This window comes from Talpa europaea (assembly GCF_964194135.1).
Source record: "Talpa europaea genome assembly, chromosome: 9".
Taxonomy (NCBI): domain Eukaryota; kingdom Metazoa; phylum Chordata; class Mammalia; order Eulipotyphla; family Talpidae; genus Talpa; species Talpa europaea.
In genome coordinates this window covers 26,589,900-26,613,559 of record NC_140076.1, presented here as the reverse complement: position 1 = coordinate 26,613,559, position 23,660 = coordinate 26,589,900, and the positions used below count along the sequence as shown (strand labels likewise).

At 54.6% G+C, this 23,660-nt stretch overlaps 2 protein-coding genes across 3 annotated transcripts in view; one reads left to right on the top strand and one right to left on the bottom strand.

Moving 5' to 3' along the window:
• Positions 1-534: 534 nt before the first annotated feature.
• Positions 535-3,125, top strand: HYI (hydroxypyruvate isomerase (putative); the record flags this gene model as incomplete). Of its 2 annotated transcripts, none has more annotated exons than XM_084244262.1 (8): positions 535-733; positions 808-919; positions 1,825-1,939; positions 2,129-2,207; positions 2,292-2,341; positions 2,435-2,504; positions 2,639-2,773; positions 2,886-3,125. In XM_084244262.1, 8 exons carry the CDS (start codon positions 535-537, stop codon positions 2,957-2,959), a joined length of 834 nt encoding a protein of 277 aa, XP_084100388.1. In that variant the 3' UTR covers positions 2,960-3,125. The 2 variants fall into 2 exon arrangements, with proteins under 2 accessions (XP_084100388.1, XP_084100387.1); XM_084244261.1 differs by having other exon boundaries at positions 1,741-1,939.
• A 597-nt stretch (positions 3,126-3,722) lies between these two features.
• SZT2 (SZT2 subunit of KICSTOR complex) overlaps positions 3,723-23,660 on the bottom strand; it is a gene marked incomplete at both ends in the record, with an annotated part of 50,230 nt that continues 30,292 nt past the window's right edge. The window contains 40 exons of the mRNA XM_084242290.1: positions 3,723-3,869; positions 4,023-4,091; positions 5,370-5,486; positions 5,602-6,007; positions 6,112-6,234; positions 6,379-6,532; positions 6,942-7,155; positions 9,060-9,134; positions 9,217-9,297; positions 9,529-9,619; positions 11,770-11,969; positions 12,094-12,219; positions 12,305-12,384; positions 12,485-12,752; positions 12,954-13,130; positions 13,210-13,310; positions 13,403-13,533; positions 13,642-13,774; positions 13,851-13,948; positions 14,067-14,233; positions 14,644-14,795; positions 15,171-15,338; positions 15,417-15,581; positions 15,729-15,813; positions 16,089-16,253; positions 16,354-16,472; positions 17,117-17,228; positions 17,319-17,424; positions 17,514-17,616; positions 17,704-17,856; positions 19,498-19,627; positions 20,307-20,406; positions 21,204-21,405; positions 21,704-21,802; positions 21,896-21,974; positions 22,058-22,225; positions 22,578-22,763; positions 22,972-23,035; positions 23,121-23,228; positions 23,402-23,543. Coding sequence (XP_084098416.1) covers positions 3,723-3,869; positions 4,023-4,091; positions 5,370-5,486; positions 5,602-6,007; positions 6,112-6,234; positions 6,379-6,532; positions 6,942-7,155; positions 9,060-9,134; positions 9,217-9,297; positions 9,529-9,619; positions 11,770-11,969; positions 12,094-12,219; positions 12,305-12,384; positions 12,485-12,752; positions 12,954-13,130; positions 13,210-13,310; positions 13,403-13,533; positions 13,642-13,774; positions 13,851-13,948; positions 14,067-14,233; positions 14,644-14,795; positions 15,171-15,338; positions 15,417-15,581; positions 15,729-15,813; positions 16,089-16,253; positions 16,354-16,472; positions 17,117-17,228; positions 17,319-17,424; positions 17,514-17,616; positions 17,704-17,856; positions 19,498-19,627; positions 20,307-20,406; positions 21,204-21,405; positions 21,704-21,802; positions 21,896-21,974; positions 22,058-22,225; positions 22,578-22,763; positions 22,972-23,035; positions 23,121-23,228; positions 23,402-23,543 — 5,564 coding nt within the window. The remainder of the gene's footprint in view (positions 3,870-4,022; positions 4,092-5,369; positions 5,487-5,601; positions 6,008-6,111; positions 6,235-6,378; positions 6,533-6,941; positions 7,156-9,059; positions 9,135-9,216; positions 9,298-9,528; positions 9,620-11,769; positions 11,970-12,093; positions 12,220-12,304; positions 12,385-12,484; positions 12,753-12,953; positions 13,131-13,209; positions 13,311-13,402; positions 13,534-13,641; positions 13,775-13,850; positions 13,949-14,066; positions 14,234-14,643; positions 14,796-15,170; positions 15,339-15,416; positions 15,582-15,728; positions 15,814-16,088; positions 16,254-16,353; positions 16,473-17,116; positions 17,229-17,318; positions 17,425-17,513; positions 17,617-17,703; positions 17,857-19,497; positions 19,628-20,306; positions 20,407-21,203; positions 21,406-21,703; positions 21,803-21,895; positions 21,975-22,057; positions 22,226-22,577; positions 22,764-22,971; positions 23,036-23,120; positions 23,229-23,401; positions 23,544-23,660) is intronic.

Below are 23,660 nucleotides of genomic sequence, written 5' to 3'. Positions count from 1 at the left end.
TCAGGGGCCTCTAAGAAAAGGCTGTTTATTTTTTCGTTCATAAGAGAAAGGTAACGGGCTAGTGAGGCCATGACCGGTGGTTTAAATGTTCCTGATTTGGGCACACAGCTTTCAGGTGTTCCACAGTGAAGAGAGCACGAGAGGAAACACGGAGCATGTGTTGTTAAAGTCCACATTTCTTCATCTTAACGGGGCTCTCGAGCGGGCCAGCTCTCCAGCCTCGCCCGCGCTCCGCCGCGGGGCGCCCGGCCTCCCCCAGCTGCCCGGGCCCCGGCCCCCTCTCGCTTCTCCGCGCGCGTCCACAAGCCTTTCTGGGCATTGCACGGTATTTGCAGCATCTTGCTGTTCTAACCCAAAAAGGCCGGCGCAGACAGCTCTCCGGCCAGTTCCCGGGGCCCGCGCGCCCCCCACTGGCCGGGCCGGGCCGGACCCCGCGCCTCCGGGCCGCGCCCCGCTGGGCTCCCCGCCCCCCGGCCCCGCCCGCTTCCGTCTTCCCGCCGCCCGGCCCGCCCGCCCCGCGCGCTCCCGGCGGCCATGGCTCCGCTACGCTTCTCCGCCAATGTGTCCTGGCTGTTCCCCGAGCTCCCCGGCCTCCCCGCCCGGCTCCGGGCCGCGGGCAGCTCGGGCTTCAAGGCCGCCGAGGTCGCCTGGCCGTACGCGGAGCCCCCCGAGGCGCTGGCGCGCGCGGCGAGGGAGGCCGGGCTGCAGCTCGTGCTCATCAACACGCCCCAGGGTGCGCCGCGGGCCGGGGCCGCGGCCTGGCCGGGCCGGGGCCGCCCTCGGGGCTGACACCGGTTTTCTCTGCAGGAGACCGAGAGAAGGGGGAGATGGGGCTGGGAGCCGTGCCCGGGAGGCAGGCGGCCTTCCGAGAAGGGCTGGAGCAGGCGGTGCAGTACGCCAAGGCTCTGGGCTGTCCCAGGTACCCCCCCCCCCTCGCCTCGCCCTCGTCCGCGGTCTGGGAGCACCCAGGTCCGAGGGTCAGGAGCGCGAGCGCACTGGCCCTTCACCGGCCCTCCCCTGCCCTTTGTAAAGTGCCTTTTATATTTTACCTGTCATGAGTCACGCTTAGTTTGCCTGCTTCCATACTGGAATCCCAAGCCCGGAGCTCAGTCTGACCTGGGAGGTAGCCAAGGAAACCCACACGGGGACCCGTGAGGACAGAGTAGAGTAGGCACCGAACTCTGGGGCCAGAGAAAACTTCTTAGAGGTGTAGTGATGTTGAACCGGGCCTAGAAGGAGCAGGTGTTTGCTTGATGTAAGGAGTGTTTCAGGCGAGGATGCCAGAGGCAAAAGAGCTTGGTGTTTTCAGCTCAGTTCAGGAGGCTGGTGATTAATCTGTCAGGGTTGGATGTGGCTGAAAAGGTGGAGCTCAAAGCAGGGCCCATCAAGTAAATGTCAAATCCCGCAGAGGGCAAATAGGCTGAGGAGCAGGCAACGAGGGGTCATTACTGGTGAGTGGTGGAGGCAGAAAACAGATGGGAAAAAGCTGAGAAACAGGCAAGTTTAGACAAGCGGCATGGAATGCCTAAGAAGGGTAAGAGTCAAAATAGTTTTTAAAAGTGAACTTAAGCATGTTTATAGGAAAGAGGGTGAAAATACAGGAGGGGCTAAGCGAGGGACCTGCCGCAGGATGGCTGACCCAGGAAGGTATCCTGGGGATGGCTGACATAGGGCCCGAGGGAAGTGGAAGACAGACCTGAGTATAAATCTGGGGGCGGGGCCTGGTCAGAGGGCGGCCAGGAGAGGCACACTGGCTGCTGTCATAGTGAGGCCCCTGCTTCAAGGGTGGGTTCTGCTGCCCCGTCCAGTGCCATCTTCCCCCAGGATTCACCTGATGGCTGGCCGAGTACCTCAGGGAGCTGATCGAGCAGCAATCAAGGGTGAAATGGAGACCGTTTTTCTGGAGAACTTGAGGCACGCAGCCGGGGTTTTGGCTCAGGTGAGACAGTAGAAAAAGGTAGACACCCTCACATGAATGTCTGTGTGTGTGAGGGGACACATGACGGGACAGCAAATGAGGCACAAGGCTGGGCATAGGTCAGCGGGACTGGTGAGTCCTGACCAGTGATTGGCTGATGGGGGACAAACCTGGGGATAAGCTCTATTCAGGGCTCTGACTTGGTACTAGGAGAACCTCGTGGGACTGCTGGAGCCCATTAACACCCGTGTCACGGACCCCCGGTACTTTCTGGATACCCCCCAGCAGGGTAGGACCACCGTTGCTTCCTCCTAGCCCCTTTGATTTTTGTGCTCCCCTTGAGTCTCATAGCCCCCTCCCAATTCCTCCGCAGCGGCAGCCATCTTGCAGAAAGTGGGAAGACCCAACCTCCAGCTACAAATGGTAAGTAGGAGTACTCCTCAGAAGGCCCTGTTTTCCCAATCTGGGGGAAATGGTGGGAGCTAAAGGGTCTCTGACTGGTATTCTCTGCCTCAGGACATATTCCACTGGCAGATCATGGACGGGAACCTGACAGGAAATATCCGGGAATTCCTGCCCATTGTGGGTGAGAGGGGTCCCTTTCTTTGCTCCCTCCTTGTTGGCAGTACTGCTCCCTCTGCACCCCGCCCCCCTTCAGTCCCCTGCATCTGTTCCTCCAGTCTCAGAAGGAGACCTACGTCTGTCCACATCTGTCCCTAGGGCATGTGCAGGTGGCACAGGTCCCGGGCCGGGGGGATCCTGGCAGCCCCGGAGAGCTCAACTTCCCCTATCTGTTCCAACTGCTGGAGGATGGAGGCTACAAAGGCTTTGTGGGCTGCGAGTACCAGCCTCAAGGTGAGGGGGGGACCAAGGCCCTGGGGAAAGGGAGCTCTGAAGGGAAACGCATTGGACAGGGGCTGTTTTTCTCCTCCTGAGTTGAGATGCCACTGCCTCCCTCTCCCCTCAGGAGACACTGTAGAGAGCTTGAGTTGGCTACGTTCATACTGGGATAAGCGGGGCCTCCCAGAGGCTGGCCAGTGAGGTCCTGCAAGCCACCCACGGGCAGCTCTGCACAGTGAGTTGAGCGCCCTAAATCTCCCTTCAATTAAAGACAAGCTGCTAAACATTTCCGTGTGTGTGTTATTGGTGTGTGTGGAGGGGAAGGGAGTGGGAATAGGACACACAGTGTCTAACCATTAAGTTTCTCTGGGTCACTTCCCTCCTGCTGAGAAGGGACATACAGTATGTGCTTAAGTCCTCCAGTCTGTGCCAGGGCTGCTGTGGAGCCGGGAGAGCTTTTCAGCCCACGTCCTCATTCAGAGATGAGAAACCAAGGGTCCAGCAGGGGGCCTTGCCCATGGTCACAGGTGCTTCAAAGGCAGAGCTGGGACTGAACCAAGGGGTCTTATCTCAGTGGCTATGTCCAGCAGTGATGTCTGAGGGCTCAAGATGGTAGGGAGGCAGTTGCTAGCTGATCAAGACAAGATTTGGAGGCAGGGGCCTGGCAGTGGAACTCTTAAGGGGCAAGTAAGTACTTGCCATCTGCAGTGAAGAATTCCTGGTAGTGCAAGAGTAAGCAGGAAGGAGTCTGTTCTGGAAAGGTCCAGGGGGCTGAGAGGAGTTGACCTGACCCACTCTGGAGCTAGTCAGCAGCTGTGAGGCGGAGGGCAGTCCCTGCTGCCAGCCTGGGGTTGCAGACCCCCAAGGCACATTCACAAAGCTTTTGGTGTCCTTCAGTCCTGCTTCAAGGGGGTGATCTTACAGATCGAGGATTCAAGGGACTGTGACAGTCGGTGTCCATTCCTCACAGGAGGCGGGTCCAGAGGGTGAAACAGGCTGTGTTGATGACAGACTCAAGATGGTGGTAGGTGGAGACCAGCTGGGCCGGGGGGCTGCTCTCGCTGTCCTGGGGCTGTACTGGAAAGGGTTCTCGGAAAACCACTGTCAGGGACTGTGGGGAACACGGCAGGGGTACAATGGTAAGAGAGCAGCAGGGTGGGCGCAGGGAGTAGGGTTCGAGAAAACTCAGTTTGGCTCTGGGCAGCAGCATCTGGAGTGCAGCCTCCCACTAGGCTGACAAAAACCCCTTGCCCCCTGTTCTTACCGTCTTTCCCAAGTGGGAATCCAGAAACACTAGCACAAAACAGTCGGTGAACTTCTGATTCAGCACCACCTGCAGTGAATGACAAAATGAGACGGGACTTAGGTCCGTCTCACCTGAGGAGGCAGACTCCCTTGGAGGGCATACTGGGAGCGGGGCCACTTTGAGTTAGGCCTGCTTCCATCACCATAGTGACCGCACCCTGCACTCCAATGTGACCAGCACCTCATCTCCACTCGAACCTACTCCTCATCCCGGTCAGCCTGTTGAGCCTCACCAGGGCAAAGGTGGGACCTGTCACCTGTCTGAGTCGTCTGTCTAGAGGCCCTGCACAAAGCTGGCACACTGAAGCCCATCAACCAAGGCGCATTCTCTACCTGGAATTGCCTCTCCTTGCCTCCTGTCTGGGAGTCATCCATCCTGACCTCCCTCATCTCTAAGTGAGTCCAAACCTCAGCTCTGCCATCTTTCCCTAGGTGATGTTTTCTACTCCAGGGCTTCAATTACCCTTGTTCATACAGATTCTGCCTAGATCTTTTTCCTGAACGCCAATCCCTGAGTCCATAAACCTTCTAGACTGTTCCTGAGGTGTTGTGACCTTAGACTCAATATGCCCCAAGTTCAATTCATCACCTTTCTCCCTAACCCACCCCTGTGCTCCAGCACCCCTCCCCCATAGGGGCACCCCATCTGTTCACTGCACTCACCTCTCACCTGCATTACCGCAACCACCTCCTGACTCACCTCAGCTTCTCTGGATGACTCTTCATCCACCTTGAAACTGTACTATGTTATAGGACCCCTTGCCAAGGCCCACCTCCTGCTTTATCTTCTGAAGTCTTGAACGCTTCCTCTGAATCATAACTCTAGCTGGTCCTGTCTCCTATCTCGGCAATCCCCACACACGCCCAGCATCACTGCATTCCTACTACCACTTTTCCACCAGTGCTCTCAATCAACCACCAGGCGATCTGGCTAACTTGTAGGTTCTCAGTCAGCAGGAATGGATAGGGCCCAGGAATCCACATTTTGGCAAGTCCACGTGTAGTGCTGATGCTACTGTGGAAGGGCCACACAGCATGTAACAAGGCTTTAAAGCCCCAGAAGTCCTTTCTGGGACTCCAGCCTATGAGACCAACTTCTATAGGGGTTCCGAGAGTGCCTCTCTTGTCAGTCCCAGAGGCTGGCCTTGGAATTTCCAGCCGAGGCTTGTGTTTCATGAGTCTCTGCAGTCTCTGTCCATCTAGGGCTCCCTCCAGAGCAGAACTGGCTTGGTTAGGCTGGGGGTCATCCCTCTGATGAGGATGTCTGCAGCGGCTCCCCTTTCAGAGGCAGATGCAGGGCACTTACCAGATATTGAGTGCCCAAGTCGGGGCTCTGGAAATGGCGACAGCTCTGTGGAAAGCGACTTAGGAGAACTTTGATCAAGCTCTGGTACCAGGAGACCGTCATGGATAGGAAACAGTCCTGGGGGAAGGTCCACAGGCCCCAGAGTCACCTGAGCCCCTGCAGCCTCCACCCAAACTGCTTAGAAAATTCTTACCATCTACCCCAGCCCCTTCTAGTCTCCATAGCCACTTACCAGCTGGGGGTCGATGTCCCCAATGGATTTGGCATGGACTGCTTCGAGGAGCTCCTCCAGCTCAGCCAGGGCCAGGCGCCCCCCGAGCCGCAGCCGATCAGGTCCTGCTGGCTCCAGTAAGAAGAGGCGCTTCCAGAGGGTGTCCCGACGGCAGTGTCCTCCAGCCAGTCTCACCAGCTGAGCCAGCCGTGCCCGTGCCACGCCCACCTCTGCAGCCAGTGGAGGGAACAGGGGAGCCAGACCAGGGGCCAGACCAACCCCTGAGGCCTCCCCGGGGCTACCAGTTGAGGTCCCGGGAGCCTCGGGCTCAGGGGGTGGTCTGGGGGCCTTCCGGAACCGGCGTATATCAGCAGTGAGTCTGGGGAAGAGCTCTCGTTGGCTGGTGAGCACCACGAAGAACTGCAGCCTGGGGAAGGGAGGGGAGAGGAGCGTGGTGGTCAGAAGACTCATGGGGCGAGAGCGGGAGAGGCTGGGTGACAGGCTTGTTCAAGTTGAGAGGGGCTAGCTGACCGTAGAACATGCCGCTCGGCCTCTCCTTGCTCCTCAAAGGGTGCAGCACAGTGACAGACAAGTAGAGAAACGTCAAAGTCATCCTGGTGGCGAAGTCCCTCAGAGTCCAGGTAGGAGCCAGAGCTGTGTGGTATGGGAGGGTAGGAGAGATGTCAACTCTGAGGTGCTCACCAGTCAACCCCACCCACTCTGCCTGTAGAACATGGGTTGCTACTCTCAGTCTGGGTCTGATTAAGCTCTACCTGAGCTGCCCGCTGCCCATGTTACCTGTGCCAGGCTGATACCAGGGCATATTCATTATGTTCCGGCCCCCCTGGCCGGGCCATGCGCAATGGCTTCATGTGGTAGGAGCTGGCATGGTCAGCCACGTAGTTGTACAGCTGGTGGGCAGCGATGAGTGGTGTGGGGAGCTCCAGTGTCCCTGAGGGCGAGTCACAGGAGACACTGAGCCGGGGACAGACACACTGATCTGGTGGGGCAGGGGACTGGAGTCCCTACCTTTCTGATGGACAGGCAGACCTGCTCTGCCCTTCTGGGGCGCTTATAGAGGAGGTCATAGAGGACATGAGGTGGGACAAAAGCTGCTTGGGACCGAGGGCAGGGTACCACATGACCCAGACCTCAACTTTGGCATGAAATAGATTGTGAAGAACTTAAGACAGGCACATGACAACAACAAGGGGGGCAGGGTCCAAGGTGACACAAGGCAAGTGACAACATGCAACACCAGACGGAGAGGCGAGGTCTGGCCCTTGGACGCAGCCTCACTGGTGCTGGCTTGGAGATACCTGGTAGACTGCTATTTTTCTGACTTGCCCTTGGGCACCAACCTTGGTAAATGTGATTGCGGCCAAAGTGGGGGCCGTCGGGGTGGTGGGCCAGGAAGTGTCGCAGGAAGGTGGTGAGGTGGTAGCCATGCCTCAGCACCAGATGGGTGCCCAGCACATGCTGGTGCACGAGGCGCAGGTGGAAGTCATAGCTGAACGAGTGCACGTGCATCAGGTCCCGCACCTTGTCGCACTCCTCCGTGAACAGCATGGACAGCTGCAGAGCGGGCAGTCGGGGACTGGTGAGGACAAGGTAGCACAGGCCTCCCCGTACATTCCCATTCCCTCCTCTTCTGCAGGAAGAGGAACCTTAAGATTCACCCCGTTGCCATGGGAGGCCCTCCTCATTGTGATCTCTTTTATACTGGACTGTACCTGTTTACATCAACTGACTGTTTTGAGAGATGGGCCTTTTATTCTGTATCCCAGATGCCCGTCAGGTCTGCCACAGGTTCATGGACACTTGCTGAGTGCCTACCATGTGCCTACCTCAGGCTGTTCTAGGTGCTGGGGACACACTGGGAAAGAAGACCAAACCTCTGCCCTCGAGGAGCTTACATTCTGGTCTTGGGAGATAAAACAATAAACATTAGGCCAAGCAAATGACTAAAATACATCGTACATTAGGAGACGATGTTATGGAAAATCAAGTAGTGAAGCAGCTGCAGTTTTAAACAGTGTGGTCAGGTATGTAATTATTTGCTATTAGAAAGTTTTTCTTAGAATTGCTGGAATTATATGACCACTCACCTGGGGGCACTGGGCATAGGAGTTAATAAGAAAGGAAAGGAAATAAATGACTGTCAAAGCAGCAAGAGTCCAGGAGCCAAAGGAACTGTATGATCTGGGATAAATCACAGTCTCTCTCTACTTCAGTTTCCTCACCTACCATGAAGGTAAAGTAAAGTTCTTCATACAATCAGAGGCAGTGTGATAGACTGAAATACCCAAGGGTGAGCCTCAGAGTTAAAAGACCTAGATTTCAACCCCAATAGTGCCACCAACAGTGCTACTCTCTTGCTATGTGCCCAGGGCCAATTATTTAACCTCTATGAGCCTGTTCAGAAGCAACTCTCCTCTAAGTGTGTGCACTAAGTACTTAACGAGCTATGGTACTAATGAAGCAATTTAGAAATTCAAGTAGGATTAGAGACTAGATATGTGGGGATAAATAGAACAGCTGGATGGAAATCAGGTGCAGGTAAGCCAAAAGGACTTCAGGAAGCTCAAGAGAGCAATGGGGTGGATCCTTCCCACCAACACTCTAGCAAAGTGGAAAAGAGTGCCTGCCACCCATGGCTCCCTTCTGAGCATTCCTGGCCCCGGTCACTGTGCTTTCCTGGGTCACATCATCCCATGATGATACCACAAATCCCATGGTATTTACACCCAGGTCAGAAGCAACCGCTCACGGGCTGCATATGAGCTGTTCAGATGTGATGGGGGGGGGGGTGGCGGGGGTCTGTGCTGGAGAGGGACCGACTGGGCCCAACCAGATCCCGATCTCTCAGAAACTAAATGTAATGCACAAAAAGGGCACAGGGCCCACCTGGCATGCCTCGCAACCTGAAGAGCCGAGCTAATAACTCAGGTCCAGAGGGCTTTGGTGACCTCACCTGATGCTCTGACTCATTCTGAGCACCTGGCCCTCATGGGGCACAGTGGTGCTGCCCTGGGGCAGACAGAAGTAACAACTTAGTGCCAGGGGTATGCTGTGTGATTGGGAATTCAGGCCTTCATCTTAAGTGCTAGCGGCTATACTGACGATGTCAGGCTGCTCCCAGCTCTAGATCAGGCCAAGCCTGCCCACAGCACCCACCTGTCCCTGTATCAGATACCCACTATGCTCACATGTCCTGTCTAACCCACCATCTATGGTTAAGGACCGACCACAGAGCCAGGCTGCTGTCACTGCCAGAATGACTGGAGAGTGCTGAGCTGCCTTCAGCTCCCAGGGCTACAGCTGGATGTGCCCCTGGACTCCGCAGGATCTGGTGCCAGCCCATAGCACCAGATCATCACTAGGCCAGATGGCTCATGCATCACTGTTACTGGCCACAGCATACTGGGGGTACACTGATGATACCTGAGACCCTATATTCCTCTGTCCCTACCACATACCTGAGAGTTGACAGCTTGACCCATGGGGATTCGGGAACATTCCAGGGCAAATTGTTTGACGCAGAAGTAACATCCCTGGATATAGGGTGAAGATGAGGTCAGGAGGGCAAGAGACAGGTGGGGCTGGCTCTTTCCACTCAGTGCTCCTCCTGCTCACCTGGAAAGTCAACTCTATGAGGATGATGCCCCCAGGCAGTGCTCGCTGCAGGTGGTAGGTGGTGACCGAAGAGCCAGCACTCTGAAAAGAGAAAAAGAACTGGGGTTTAGAAACAATGCCTGGGGCCTTATCAGCCTTAGCCAGCAGGGAAAAAGTTCCCTAGTCAGTGATATTAATGATGTCAAGCTGGGGCAGGACCTTAGTCATCATTCAGGGCTATTTCCCTTGGGCCAGGGAAATAACTTGGGCTCAGTGATGCTGATGTCTGGGGCAACATTTTACTGGCGGAGAAGTTACTTGAGGACACATTACCTTAGGGCTCCCATCAATCTTGTTTTTAGGGCAGGAGAAGGAACCTCGGCCCTCTGTTCCAAGGATAGCCATGGCTCTCATCCGGCTGGTGCTGCAGAAAAGGAAGAGGAACAAGAAGATGAGGCAGGCAGGCCTGTGAGGCGAGGATCACAGCGATCAGACCCATTTCTCATGGAATCCTGTTGTAGGAAAGGAAGCAGACCTAGAGAGGGGAAGGCCCTGCTGGGCCCCACAGTGAGTAATGGCAAGATTGGGACTGAAGTCCAGGTCTAGACTGGGGCAGGGCTATTGCCATAGCAGGCTAAGTGCCAGTGTACTCACGGGAAGGTGGAGACCAGGTCTCTCTGTACAGTGAGAAGATGAGAGTAGAGTCAGAGGGGAGTCTATGGACATGGGGAGACACCTGTGAGGGGATGGAGACATGTGCATACTGGGGGCAGCAGGGAGAGAGAGGGTGATGTACTTTCCTCTGAAAAGGAAAAGTTTCTTTTTTAAAAAAGATTTGTTTCATTTATTTATGCATACAAGAACAGGAGTCTAGGCCAGAGATGTGGGGGTGGTGGTGAGAGGATTTATCAGAGACAGAGTGGGGAGCAGAACAGGCAGATCTACTGAAATACACTGCTCAGGGGAGCAGCGGGTGAGACAGGAGAGGTCTGGCTGCACCATGTGGGTCAGCTCCATGGCCAGGGATTGAACTCATGCCGAAGTGGCTGGGGATAGCTTGATAGCTCTAAGACTTAACCCCTGCGCCACGAGGGAGGCCCCCAAAGGGTTCATTTTTGACTGGGAAATGGCAGTTTCAACAATGCACAGGGCTACTGGTTCTCACTCCTCAAATCAGAGGCAAGGGGAAAAGAGAAGCAGAGAAGGTACTGTGACGAACAAGGACTAAACAAAAAGGTCAGTGTGACCCCCTGGTTATACTGAGGAGCTATAAACCACCAGAACTCTCTTGCTGTGTCTGTGTCTGGGGGAGTGTCAAAGCCTCTGTTAAGAAGAAATGTCCTATTTAATCCTCAAGGAAACTGGGACAAGACTTAACTAGTGACTGGTGACTGTTAAATTGACCATAGGAACATTTTAACTTAATAATGTACTTTTTAAAAAAAAAATTTCAGATTTTGAGAAAGAATGTAACTGAATGGAAATTATGCTAGCTAAAGTCTTTCCCAGAATCTTCTACAGCTGGGATCTTGCTGTCATGGGCAGCAAGCTGGGTATCTCCTCATTGGGTTCTGTAACTGAGAAATGAAGAGGGGCGGGTGGTCCCTGGACAGGCACAAGCCTGTCCTTTCCTTCTCAGGCCTGGAAAAGAGGGAAGCCTGGAAGGTAGAGAGCTAGGTACAAATTATGCTAAGTTAGCACTGGCTTTCTGGGCCAAGGTAGTGTCCTGAGCAAGGATGTACAGTTGTGCACTATTAAATGACATTTTGATCAACAATGAACCGTGTGTGTGTGTGTGTGTGCGTGTGCACGTATATAGGTGTGTGTACTAGGCTATAACAATGCATTTCTCAGAACATATGCCCATCACTAGGCAACACACCTGCACGATTTACACTGACTTGTTTGAAAAGGCAACAACCAGCTTGAAAATGGAAAAGGAGAAAATGCCTTGATAGACTCAGAATTCTAGAGACATGAATGTGTGTAATGTGAGTATGTTTTCCCATGCTGGGAACCTAGAATCTGGAGGCTCAGATGTTGAGAGGAACACAGAGCAGGAGCCATAGACCTGGGAATTTGAGGTGTGAACAGGACAGGAAAGATGGCTGTGGAGTTTTTTCACTGAGCTCTGGGGAAGTGGCAGGTGGAGACGATGGGCCTGCCTACCTCCTGACTCAGGCCTGTTACTATGGCCAGTGAATGGACAAGACCAGGCACAGGCCTGAGGACAATGAAGCAAGTAGGCCTGGAGCAGAGTCCTTGGGAGGAAAGGCAAGTAATCTCATGAGAAAAGTAATTCCTGGGTCAGGAACTGTCTAAAATTTCAGGAGGTCAGGAGAGGGATCAGGATGGGAACCACGCAGACCCAGATCCAGCCTGTAGGCACACAAGGTGGAGCACAGCGCTGTGAGACTGTACCCACTTCTGTGTGTGATGGTGGCTGTGAATTCCTGAGATGCCCAAGGCTTCCAGGACACGTGTGAGGGCTGCACGAAAGCGTCCACGGTCCTTATGTATGTGTGCTGGCCCAGCTGAACAAGCACATGGGTCCCGTGTGAGAGGGGGGCTTACCTGCGGGCAGGCGAGGGGGGCCGCAGCGGCACCAGCGCAAAGCCCATGCTCTGCAGATACTGCACATACTGCTGCAGGAAAGCCAAGCTCAGCTCCTTCAGCCAAGGCTCCTCGCGCGCACTGGGCGGGGGCACATCTGAGGACTCGCAGCTTGAGGCAGCTTCTCGGCTCCCAGAACCTGACTCGGGGCGATGGCGCCGCTGTGGGAAAGGACATGAAGGCAGGCTCTACTTCCTCTCAACCATCCAATGGTGGTGGAGGAAGGGAGGTTACTTGGGGAAAAGGGAGATCCCATGGGAGAAATCCAGGAGTCTTGAGCCTCACCTGTCCCTCAGGGGGCCCCGAGGTCTCTGGGGGTCCATGCAGCCAGGCAGCTGGGTCAAAGAGCAGCGCTGTTGCACAGTAATGCACCAGGCGGGACGACTGCTTTAGGGTCTCCAGCTCCCCAGCCTGGGGAGACAGGGCAGTGAGCACCGGAGCAGCGGCTGGGGAAGGGTCATGAGGTACTCTCGGAGAAGGTGGGTGAGTCACTCACACTGATGGGCATGCTGGCTGGGGCAGAACGCTGCTGCCAGGTTACAAACAGGTTCTCCATCTTCATCTGTCGCTCCAGCTCTGCAGGTAGAAGGCATTTGTAGCGCCCCCCAGGAGCCGCTGCCCCCTCCCCCATGACTGCACAGATGGCCCCATCCATTGCCCAGCCCAGTGCCCTCACCTCTGCGCTCTGTCATCTTGATCTCCAGGAACTGTTGCCCGTGGTAGGTGACTGGGTCAGGGGGTCTGGGCACAGGACCGAGTGAGGAGCTGGGGCGGGCAGCGGTGATATCCCTCAGGGCCTCATCAAAGGGGAATGTGTCCAGGGGAAGGGGACCCCCACCCCGAGAGGATCCACTCAGCCGGCCCTGCTCACGGCTCAGTGGGGGGCTTGCACTCCGGATGAGGGTCTCTGCTTCCATGGTTGGTAGTAGGAATGGGTTTGGATCCTGAGAGAGATGGAGCCCCACAATGGGTTCATGGTCTTTGCCCTGATCTTCTCTCCCATCCTCTGACCTCCTCTCTGACTCTCCCTCCCCCATTGCTTCTGCTCTCAGCCTGTCCCCTCCCTCCAGCTTGCTTCTGAACTAGTACTTTCTTCAGCTGACCTTTCAGAAGCCAGAACCAGAAAAGGAAACCAGAGTAGGCACCTTTTCATCCCGTACTGGGAAATCCAACTGGCCATAATGGTGGAAGAGTCCAAGCTTCTGGCTGAGGAGGCAGAAGATGAGGTGGGCCCGCGCATTCTGCCACTGCACAAGGCGAACCAGCGCTCGGCCCAGTGCCACCCCCAGGTCTGGAGCCCAGTTGTAGGTCAGCAGCTGTAGCTGGAAGTCAGGGTCAGGGTCAGTGAGATCACAGAACCTCTTCTCCCACCCAGCCCCAGCCCCAGCCCCACATATCTACCTTCTTGTCCACGACCTCCAGCAGCAAGAACCTCTGGCGGGGAGCATTTCGCCCCAAGCTCCCGTCACCTCCTGGCTCAAAGCGCTGCACAGCTTTGGCAGCTATGGGGGAGGGGAAGAGTACAATGAAGGTCTGGGGAGAGAGCCCCTGCAGAGTTAGTCACTGAACCCACCTTCCTGGGCCATGCCCTCACCCTGTTGGGTTGGTCTCCTCCACTGCAGGAAGTTCCTTCCCAGAAGCAGCAGGTGCCGCTCAGCTGCTGGGCGTGGCATTTGGCCCACTTGTCCAAGGGAACAAGGACTGAAGATCTCTGGCTCTGAACCCCTAGAGGGAGGGAGAGATGGATATCCATGGCCCCATTCCCTGACCATCACCTCTCCTGGCCTGGCCCTCACCTCACCTAGCTTAGCCTCCCTGTGACCCCAAACTCACAAATGCTGCTCAAACACACGGACACTGGTGTCTCCAGCCATTGAGGTGACCAGAGTGGTGAACTCAGACAGGATGGATGGAAGAAGGAAGCGGGACACCATGTGGGTGGAGCTCCTGGACACTGAGGCGCAACCTGGAAGCAGGGCAGTCACAGTGGGGCTCGGGACCAAGCCACAGGTTGGGGGTGGAGAGGGTGTGTGCAGTCTCACCAATTTGGACCATAAACTCCATCCAGCGCTGAGTGACACAAGCAAACACCGGCTGCAGGGTCCCCACCTCGCCTTCCTCTAGCTGTGTGGTTCGGCGCCTGGAGACACAGCAGGAGTTAAGACCCTTGCACCCACACGTGACACACATGTCTCCACACAAACCTGTGACTCCACACCACACCTGCCCATGACACAACCCTACAACACAACACACACCTTTGTCTCTGGGCTCCAGAATCTGAGCCTGGTGCTCTCTCAGTTCCACCAGGAGTGCGAACATTTTCGGTTTTGTGACGCCTCCGGCCTCGAGTGTCTTCTGGCCGATCCAGGACAATGTCATCAGTTGTTTTGGGAGAACCCAAGTCCCCACATTCTGTTTTACTCTGGAGGCAATGCAGTGAATGAGGGACAGGAAGGGGAAATCGGGAAAGGGTGGAGAATGGAGGCAACAAGAGCCTGAGGATTTGGAGGCCTGGTTCAGGCCCTGGCTTCTGGAAGCTACTCGGCAGCGGTTGGTAGGCTGCTCCACTTTCCTGAGCCCAAGTTTCTTCAATGATGAAAGCCATACTTATTTTACAGGCTGTGAGGACCCCATAAGAAATGTGGAAACAAAGGTACTTAATGGGGGCCTCTCTACATGAATGAGAACTTCCATGATCTGCAAACTCCATTCCAAGAGAGTGGTTTCATATAAAAGGAGATGGGGGGCATGGCCGCCGGGGAGTTTTGGGGAGCTTGGAGGTGAGCAGCACAGCAGATGCCAGTTCACCACTTCCCCCCACTCTTCCATTACCAGCATATCCCAGAAGCTACGCCGGCCAGCTTTGCTGGGGGGAGTCACAGGCTCGCCAGGGCCAGGGCCAGGGCCAGGGCCAGGGCCAGGGGGGAAGGTGCTAGCCCGTCCTGCTGAGCTCTTGGTTTCCAGTGACCCGCTCCTGAGACTTCCTGTGGACACCAGATATTCCAGGCTTCCACCACTGACCACAATGCACGTTCCAGACAACCTAGCCCCAAGACTGCTAAGGTAGTGTACATGCTCTCTACCTATCAGCGAATGACAATATGTGCAACTGACAGTGCACGATGCATGTGTTTGTGTGAAGTGATCTCCTTGTGTGAAGTGGTCTCCCTCCTCAGTGGGTGACCAAGTGCATGTGTACATTTCTGCCAGATCATCCTGCTGATGCTGAAGGTAATGGACAACTGTGAATGTGTATTTCTCATGGGTCCTCTCTAATGTTTTCCCGGGCCCCCACTTTTGCACCCTCACCTGCCACACCATCTTGCCTGGATCTGTGGTATCCCCTGGACCCCACTCACCTGGAGGCGTGTCCTCTGTGCACAGTGAGGCTGGCAGCAGCCGCAGTTCCATGATGGCATCGGCCAGGGCCTGGCGAGCGGCTCCTCGGAGCTTCTCCTCCAGCTGCACAATACTGATGTTGCCCTTTTCCCACACATCCAGTCGAAGCCGTGGAGCCCCATCTGGAGCTGGAGGGCAGAATGAGGGGCATTTGAGGGTGTCCCTCACTCTACTGCATTAACTGAACATCCTCTCCTCTGACCCACCTGAAGAACTGTCTGGCATGACTGGGCAGCGAGTGACCTGGGTGAGTTGCTCAAATTCCTCCTCTTGCAGGAGGTCTGGGGGACCCGGAGGAGATGGAGGCCACGATGCCAATGAGATAGGGTGCCCTCCCTCATCCACAAAGGCTAGAGTGATGCAGGCAACCCCTAGGTAGAAATCCACAGGAAGGCTCAGACCTGGAACTTCCAGACTGTCCCCCCATTCCTACAAAGTCCCTCAGCTGCAAGGTTGGAAAGACCCTCCCAGGTTTTCCCACACCTGATAGTGCCACAGGCCTGGGCCCTGCACTGTACCTTTGCCCCCGGTGCCCTGTCCACCAGGCTTGTTATACAAGTAGATGTCCAAGTCAGGGAGGCCACCTTGTGGTGGCAGTGGATGCTGGAGAGAGAACAGCCACAGAGGACTCAGACCAGGCAAAAGGACAAAAGTCCTCACGGGATGTGTTCACAGTGGGACTCGGGGACACGCACACATAGCACTGGAGACACGCAGGTAGATAGCAAAGGTATGTGTGTGGGGGGCCAGGTCTGTGGTCAAAGGTACATTGGGCACCTTAGAAAATATTTCACAGTAAGGGGGTGTATGTGCAATGGGCGGTGTAGGAGGGCAGCCCAAGTGCAGGTGGGTGTGGAGGGAGGTGGGTGAAATCTCACCTGGAAGTGGTTCCGGCTGTTGCTGTCTGTGTACTTAGGAGAGTGCAGAAAAATGAGCAGGTTCTGCCGCAGGTACCAGGCCAGGGCAGGAAGCCAGGGCCGGCAGGATGGGGGGAGGGCCAGGTGCAGCACCTCTGAGGGGAGACTTCCCGGGGGCTGGATGAACTACAGAGAGTGGGAAGGGCAGTCAGCTGAATGTGGAGGCTCCAGCTTAGTCTGTAACCTGCACCTGAGCCTTCAGGGGGTCTCTGAGGGAGGGGCTGACCTCCACATCAGCTGGTGTCAGCTTGCAGTTCCGAACAAGCATGACTGTGATGACGTCCAGTGTGGCCTCATCCAGGCGCCGACGCAGAACCCGCACCAGCTCATCTGTGATCTCAGGACCTTGACACAGCCAGGGTGAGAGGTTGAAACACAGGCAGAGGACCCGGCTACCCCACTGCCACTCATCCTTGAGCCCAGGCTCAAACACTCCCCCTGTACCTGCAGCAGCCAGACTAGGTTCTAGTTCTGCCAAGCTACTCACTGTGGGACTGTGGCCCAGTGAGCCTTATCACTCAAAGACTTAGTGTGCTCATCCATAAAATGGGAATAATAGTAGCATTCACTTCGTACATAACAGTCTTAGACCAACACCTGGTACACATTAAGTGAACCATAAAAACTAGCTGGAAAATCCAGTGGCCTAATGAACAGCTCAGGCTCAACAGATCCCAAACTGAAGTCATCACCTTCACCCCAAAGCCACTCCTGGTATGGGGCCAGCGGAACTACCATCTCTCCACAGAGTCACCCGGGCTAGCTATTTGGGTGTCAACAAGATCGGCTTCTCTCTCTCAAGCGGCACTTCATCAGCTATAGGTCCTACCCCCTGAACACCACAGGAGCCTGTCCTTTCCCACCCAGTTCCTGCTTGAGGGAAGCCCAGGGCACAGCAAGAGTTGGACAGTAGGGAGGCTCGAGAGGCATCCTGGAAGATTTTGGAACCTCATCTGGTCACTCCCCTCCCTGCTCCTGGAAGTCCTCACCTGCCTGTCCTACGCCGTGCACCAGCAGCTGGATGTGTCTGTCCACTTGGCCCACAGGACGAGCAGCATCTGAATTGCGGCTGGCAGCCACATCCAGGGGAGAACGCGGACCCTGAAGGGAGAGACTCTGGTCAGGGCCTGGCTCTAGGGAGCAATCACTCTGAGTGGAGCACAGAGTAAGCAGGGAACGGGTGATACATGCCGAGGCTTCCTCAGAGTAGATGGGCTCCTGGCTGCGGGACAGAGCTAGGGAGGGGGGCAGAGAATCGCTTTCCCAAGGCCGCTCACTGCAGGAAGTCTCCAGGAGCCTAGGAAAGAGCAACAAAGTCTTTGGACACTGCTCTTCCCGTGCCATCCTTGACCCATCCCTTACCTCATCTTCCCGGGGCCCTCATACCGAAGATAGTACACAGCCTTTGTTGCTCGCTCCTGATAAACAAACATATTCTTCCGGTTCACCACAGAGAAGGCATTGAGCACAGAGCGCAGGGCCTGGATGGCTATGGGGGTAACATGGACTCAGAAACTCATGCTCCAGAACTCCTTTCTACCTCTACTCCACCTGCCCACTCATGCCAATCACGTACCCCGAGAAACCCCCATGCTGGGCCCCATTTTGAGGCGTGAATGGACTCGAATCACGGTTCCCCACACAACGTCACACGAGAAATGGCCAGGGACAAACTGCATTGTGGCTGCTAAGTACCCTCGGGGTGCACAGCTCTCATCAGCAGCATAATCTGGAGGAAGGGAGACAGTGGATCAGAAAGAAGACACAGCTTTGCACCCCAAACTTCTTACCTGTGAATGGGGCTGCCTGTCACTCTGGATCCCAAGAAGGAGAAGGGGCTCCTTCTTCAGGAAAAGCAAAACAGGAGAAAATCCTTACAATTATGCCAAGACAGTCTGACTCTGTCATATAATACACATCACATTATAATATTTTCCCCACCTGTGTTGGTCATGGGAATTTGCAACAATAGCCCCATTGTAAAAAGGTATGAGTGCTCACACACCCACTGCAGAGCGGGGGGAAGCTGTGTCAGTGCTTTGGAGGACAGCTGCGCCAAAGAACCCAAAGGGCAACGTGGCCATATATAAAAGCCTGTGGCTACAGTCCCATTTCCAGGATTCCAGGTTGACAAGGAATCTGGTAGGAGGTAGCAATTGGGTTTCCTGGAGAAGCTGCATTGGATATGGACAGCTTACAGGAGACTCAGGAGGCTACAGAGTTTGGTATAGAATGTTGGTTGCTAAAGGTTTCAGTGAAAGCATCTGGAAAGACTAAAATGAAGACGGCTGGTGTCTGGGTTCTGGCATGCATCTCAGGTGGCTAGAAGTCATTTTAAAGTAAAAGTGTTTGGCTATCCTAGGTCATGGTCAATTTGCAGAAGAAACCTTCCAAGCCCTGGGAAGTTCAATAATTATGGAGAGTCTGCTTTGACATGGAGGCATCCCAAGATGTGCTGAGAAATACACTCTCCACAGTTGTTAAGAACATTCATCTACAGAATGACAGAAAATGTTAAAAACAAGGAGTGACCTGATTTTACTTTTAAACCAGAAAGGAGAAAGAACTGCAAAGAAATGATATGACTAGACTTCCCTCCATGAGTAAGAAGTGACCAGGAGTATGAAGGGACTACAGATGTTGAGACTTCAATACTGTCCTGAGCAGACAGTCATTTTTCCTTACGACGAGAAAGCCCAGGAATCCCTAAAGGTGTCCTGTGCCTACCTCCTGGTGGGGCAGCCCATCAGAAGGTGAATCCTCCTACTGGGCCTCAGCCTCCTTCCCTCTCGAGCTCTCTCACTTGTGAGGGGGCACTTCACCCTTCTACTTGACCCTGTCTGTTACACTGCAGGGGAAAAATATTCATGCTAGAAAACAAGGCAGAGCCAGGCAAAGTCACGTCCTAAGGAAGACAGGACACAGCCAGGTGCCCTTCTCTCCTGCACTGGTCAACATTTTCCTCACTGCTGGCTCTGTCCTGTGTAACATAATCATGCTCATGTCTCCACCTCATTTGGAAACTCTTTCCCTGCCCCCAACTTCCTTTAGTTGTTGCCATATCTATTTAGTCTTCACTGCCAAGCTACTTGAAAGAGCCATTATTCTCTGCTCTGCCTAGCTAACATCCTTTCACTTTTCAGCCTCCTCTGGTTTCTGCTCACATCTCTGCACTGAAAGTGCTTGTACTGAAATTGCTGATGAGCTCGCAGCAGCCAGGTGTGCTAGTTCTTTCCAGTCTGCCCCTCCTTGCTCTCCCTGTGCTACCTGGCACTGATGATCAATACGCCACCCTGGGCTTCTCATCAGAGTGCTGGGTAAAGGGGAGGGCAGCAGTGCCCTTGTGAGGAAGCTCCTGGGGGAGACTCACCATCACTGGGCAATGGTGCCCGCTGACGTGAGTGGAAAGGGGTTTCGCTGCGCCATAGCTCTTCTTCACTCTCGGCGACCAATAGAGAATTACACACATGACTGTCATGAAGGTCCTGAAGAAGCAGCCGCTGAGAGGAGGAGGAGCAAGACATCAGGGAACTGGAATATTCCCTCACAGACTGATGGCAGTGGTGAGGGATGATCAAAAGCCAGAGAGATACCCATTATCACTGGGGGCCAGAGATCAGGAAGAGCATTAGTAACCACTGGAAGGTCAGAGGTGGTGCCCAATGTCCTTGGGCTGTGAGCACTGCACGCCAGTTCAGAACACTCATCCCACCTCTTTGTCAAAAGACTGTATCCACCACCCTTCAGGCCTCAGCTAAAAAAATCACTTCTTCAAGAAGCTGTCCCTGAGACGGTCAGCTCCCCATCATAGGCCCTCATAGCAGTCTCTTTTTTTCCTTTGTAGAATTGACGGGAATGTAATGGGAATAATTTGTGTGATTTTGTTGTTTAATGTCTATCTCCCTCATTCAACATATTCCAAAGTTTTGTTCACTTTTCTCTCCCTAATGCTAGCACAGCGCAACGACAGGGAGCAGCTCAGTCACTGGAAATGTATAAGAGGATGACCCGCATACCAGGGGTGGGCTAAAGAGTCTCCCATGTAGGATGCTCAGAAGGTACAGCATCCCAGGAACCAGGGTCAAAGACAACATCCAAGATGATAATAGCCTCTGAAACTCCTTCCTCATCTAGGCTGTGTCCCGTGCCCAGAGATCCCTTGCCCTGGCTGCCCCTTACCTGGTTCACCTCCCTGCAGATCTCGCCCACTCGCCTCGTCAGGAGCTGCTGCAGGTGCCGACATTCCGCACCTGGCCCCCCGTCTTCCCTAATCAGGCTTCTAGAAAGGATGGGTCAGAAACAGAATTGCAGTAGGGAGGCATCTGAGTGGGGGAAGGTTCATGGGAACTGGGGCCCAGAGGAACTATGAAAAGGAAGTAGGATTGGACAAAGGGCAGTAAACATGATGGAAAACAGGGAAAGATAAAATTCTCAAAAGCAATTCTGGAGGCCCAGGCTCCTGCTGGCCTCACCAGCTGCCACTGAGGCACCAAACCGAGGCTTCACCCTGCAGCTCACCTCTTCCTTATCCTGAGGTCTTCTTTCTCAGAATGATGGTTTTTCCTTCTCTCAACCCACCCCATCCCTGTCATTAGAGCAGTATTTAAGCAGATGCCTGGGTAGGTTTCCTGGCTCTGCCACTTACTAGCTGTGACTTTGGGTTAAGTAGTTCACTTGCTTGGGTTTCTTCATTTATACTATAAGGATAATAATACTTTGTAGGGCTGTTATCCAGATCCATATAAAACACAGGACAGCGCCTGCTACACTGTTAAGGACTTGTTAAATATTACCTGGTATTCCTTCTTTTGAACTGTAGTTGCTTTTAGTGCTCAGTTAAGAGCCAAAATTCCCATCAGTTATTCAATTCCATCAAGAAAGTACAGTGACCAACCAGCTTCCCTATAGGCTGTGGGAAGTGGTCAGGAGCTGCCAACCTCATGATACAAATTAGACCCTTATCCGAACCCTCAGTCCCAAGTTTCAGTCTTTAAGAGCATTAGAGAGGGGTGTTGTGGGAGCAGGAAAAAGAAGCCGACATCAGTGCTGGGGTGCAGGGCCCCGGCTTCCACTTACCGTGCATGACCATACACATCCACATGGTCCTGCAGTACCCGCACGATGAGCCAAAAGTCAGGCAGGCAGGGCCCAGAGTGGCCTGAGAGCAAAGGCTGGGGAGGCACTGGTCCAGGTGGGGTCCGCAATGTGAAGGGGGCCTTCTCACCCAAGGTCTCATTGGGACCCTCACTGTCTGAACCGCTGCTGCCACCATCGTAACCTGTGTCAAATGTGCCAAAGTTCAACAACATCCTTAGTGGGGCTAAGTTCACCTGAGCCTCCAAGTGCATCAGGCTGGATGGGCCCTTCCAGGCTAGTCCCTTCTGATGCCCCTACCCAGACCACCCAGACCACTCCGTATGCAGCCTTAAGTCCAGCTCCCAGCAGCTTAGAATTCCTCACCTCTTTTTTTTTTTTTTTTGGTAGGACCCTCGCCGGTGGCCAGGGAACGAACCTGCGCTGCAGAGGCTGTGCCACCAGGGGAGGCCCAGAATTCCTCACCTCTTACCCCAGCTTACCTAGGTGGTCTGAGTCCATACTGCCCTGACTGGACATGAGGCTTAGTCCCCGGCTGGGTCCAGGTTGACTCCCTGGAAAGAGAAGGGAAACACCTAGAGCTGGAGCCTCTCTCAGTCCTGCCAAGGACTACCCTCTGTAGGTGGAAGAAGAGCTGGGGATTTCTAAGTCTTTGCTGCCAAGTCCTCTCTTACCTCTCTGTGGCAGGCTGATGAGAGGGGGGCCCTCGGAATCTTCTGGGGAGCCAGGGGCTGGGGGGCTTGCTGTCAGGGCCTGAGGGGCAGAAAGACAGGATTGAGTATAGATCCCACACACACACCCACCTCCATTTCCAGGTGAGCTCAGGAGAGACTTACCTCTCCTTCGACACCTTCAGCCCTGTCATCATGGCTGTGCCAAGCCCAGGCTGCTGAAGGGGGTTCCCCATGGGACCCGCCTGGCTGTTGGCCAGCTGCCACAAAGAAGAAGCCACTGTCAGGGTCCTCAAGAAGAACATGGCCGGGGAGGTGGATGCGTCGGAACTCCTGGGGAGGAGGAGCCAAGGTCACAGTTTAGGTAGGAGTGGCCTTCCTTATACATGGCATCCCACATTCATACTACCTGGTGCAGAAACACAAGCATCCCCAATGCTAAGGTATGAAAAGGTACAGTGACATGCCTAAGGTCCAACAGGCCCAGTAGCTAGGTTGGCAGCTAGGTCTTTGCTCACCAAGTTGGGCTCCTGGCAGGGCATGAGGGACAGACATTATAGTCAGGAAGTGGGCAGGAGGAGACATTCTATGAACGCAAACCAACAGAGGGCCTCCATTTCTGGATCTGGTGTCCAGGGAAGGATACACACCAAGGTGACCAGTGAGTGTTCTGAGGGTAACATACCTCCTTGAATTGAGTGAGGGAACGCTCTGGCCCAAACACAAAACTCAGTGGCACAGTGTGGCGAAAGCAGGTGGAGCGTCCAACAGAGCTGTAGATGTGGGCTGCCGCACGGTGCAGGGCAGGGCTCTGCGGGATACCCCCTCTTCGGAGGGCCCCCACCATCTCATCCTCCAGCAGCCAGCGGATCTACAGTCAGAAAGCAATCCAGGAAGTGACACAGGGTATCTCCCTTGCTGACTGGGGCATCACCTTACATCTTAACTAGAAGATAACTAGAAATACTGTTTCACAGACTGAGGGAGGCCTCACTTAACCCCAGAACAAAGGGGTGCCTCACCTCCCACATGTGCTGAGGGCTGTCACTGTTAAGGGCTGTGGGAGACAAGGGCCTCACCTCATTCATGGTGGTCTCAATAGCTAGTCTGTGGGGTGTGGCCAAGCTGGACAGCCCTGGGTGCCTAATTGGAAGAAAGATACAAATACTAGTTTCATGAAAACAAAACTGAGGGAACAAGGAGCTCTGGGAGGGAGATAAGGAGGTACCTGTCTTCTTCCGGGGGTGGAAATGGGGGGCCCAGGCCATCATCTGACCTTAACGACGAGGGATGCCCTGGGGAACGTGGGAATGAAGCGCTGCTCTCTGACGTTGACCTGCACAGGATGGGGCAAAAGTGAAAGGTCACAGCTACGACCCTCACAAGGCCTCATGAGTGCTCCCTGCTTGCAATCCTTACGGTGCCCTGAGGTCCCCAAGGGCCTCTAATTCTTTAATGGTCCCCCTACCCCAAAAGGGCCCCAGACTCCCCACCAAACTTGCTGCACACCGGTGGTGGTGTGGGTCTGAGGTTGGGGGGAGCTCCACTTCCAGGGGCAGGGTCAGCACGAAGACGTCCAGAGTGACACTGAGGTCCCTCAGAGGAACTCGGCCTGCAGCGGGAGGGCCTTCCAGACTGCAAAGCACCTGGCCTGGGAGAGGGGGACAGTTAGGGGCTGCAGGGAGATATGGGACAAGCACAGATTCTAAGTTCTCAGTGCTAAAGAGTTGTGCCCACAGACTCTCCCCGCCCCCAGACAGGCAGGCAG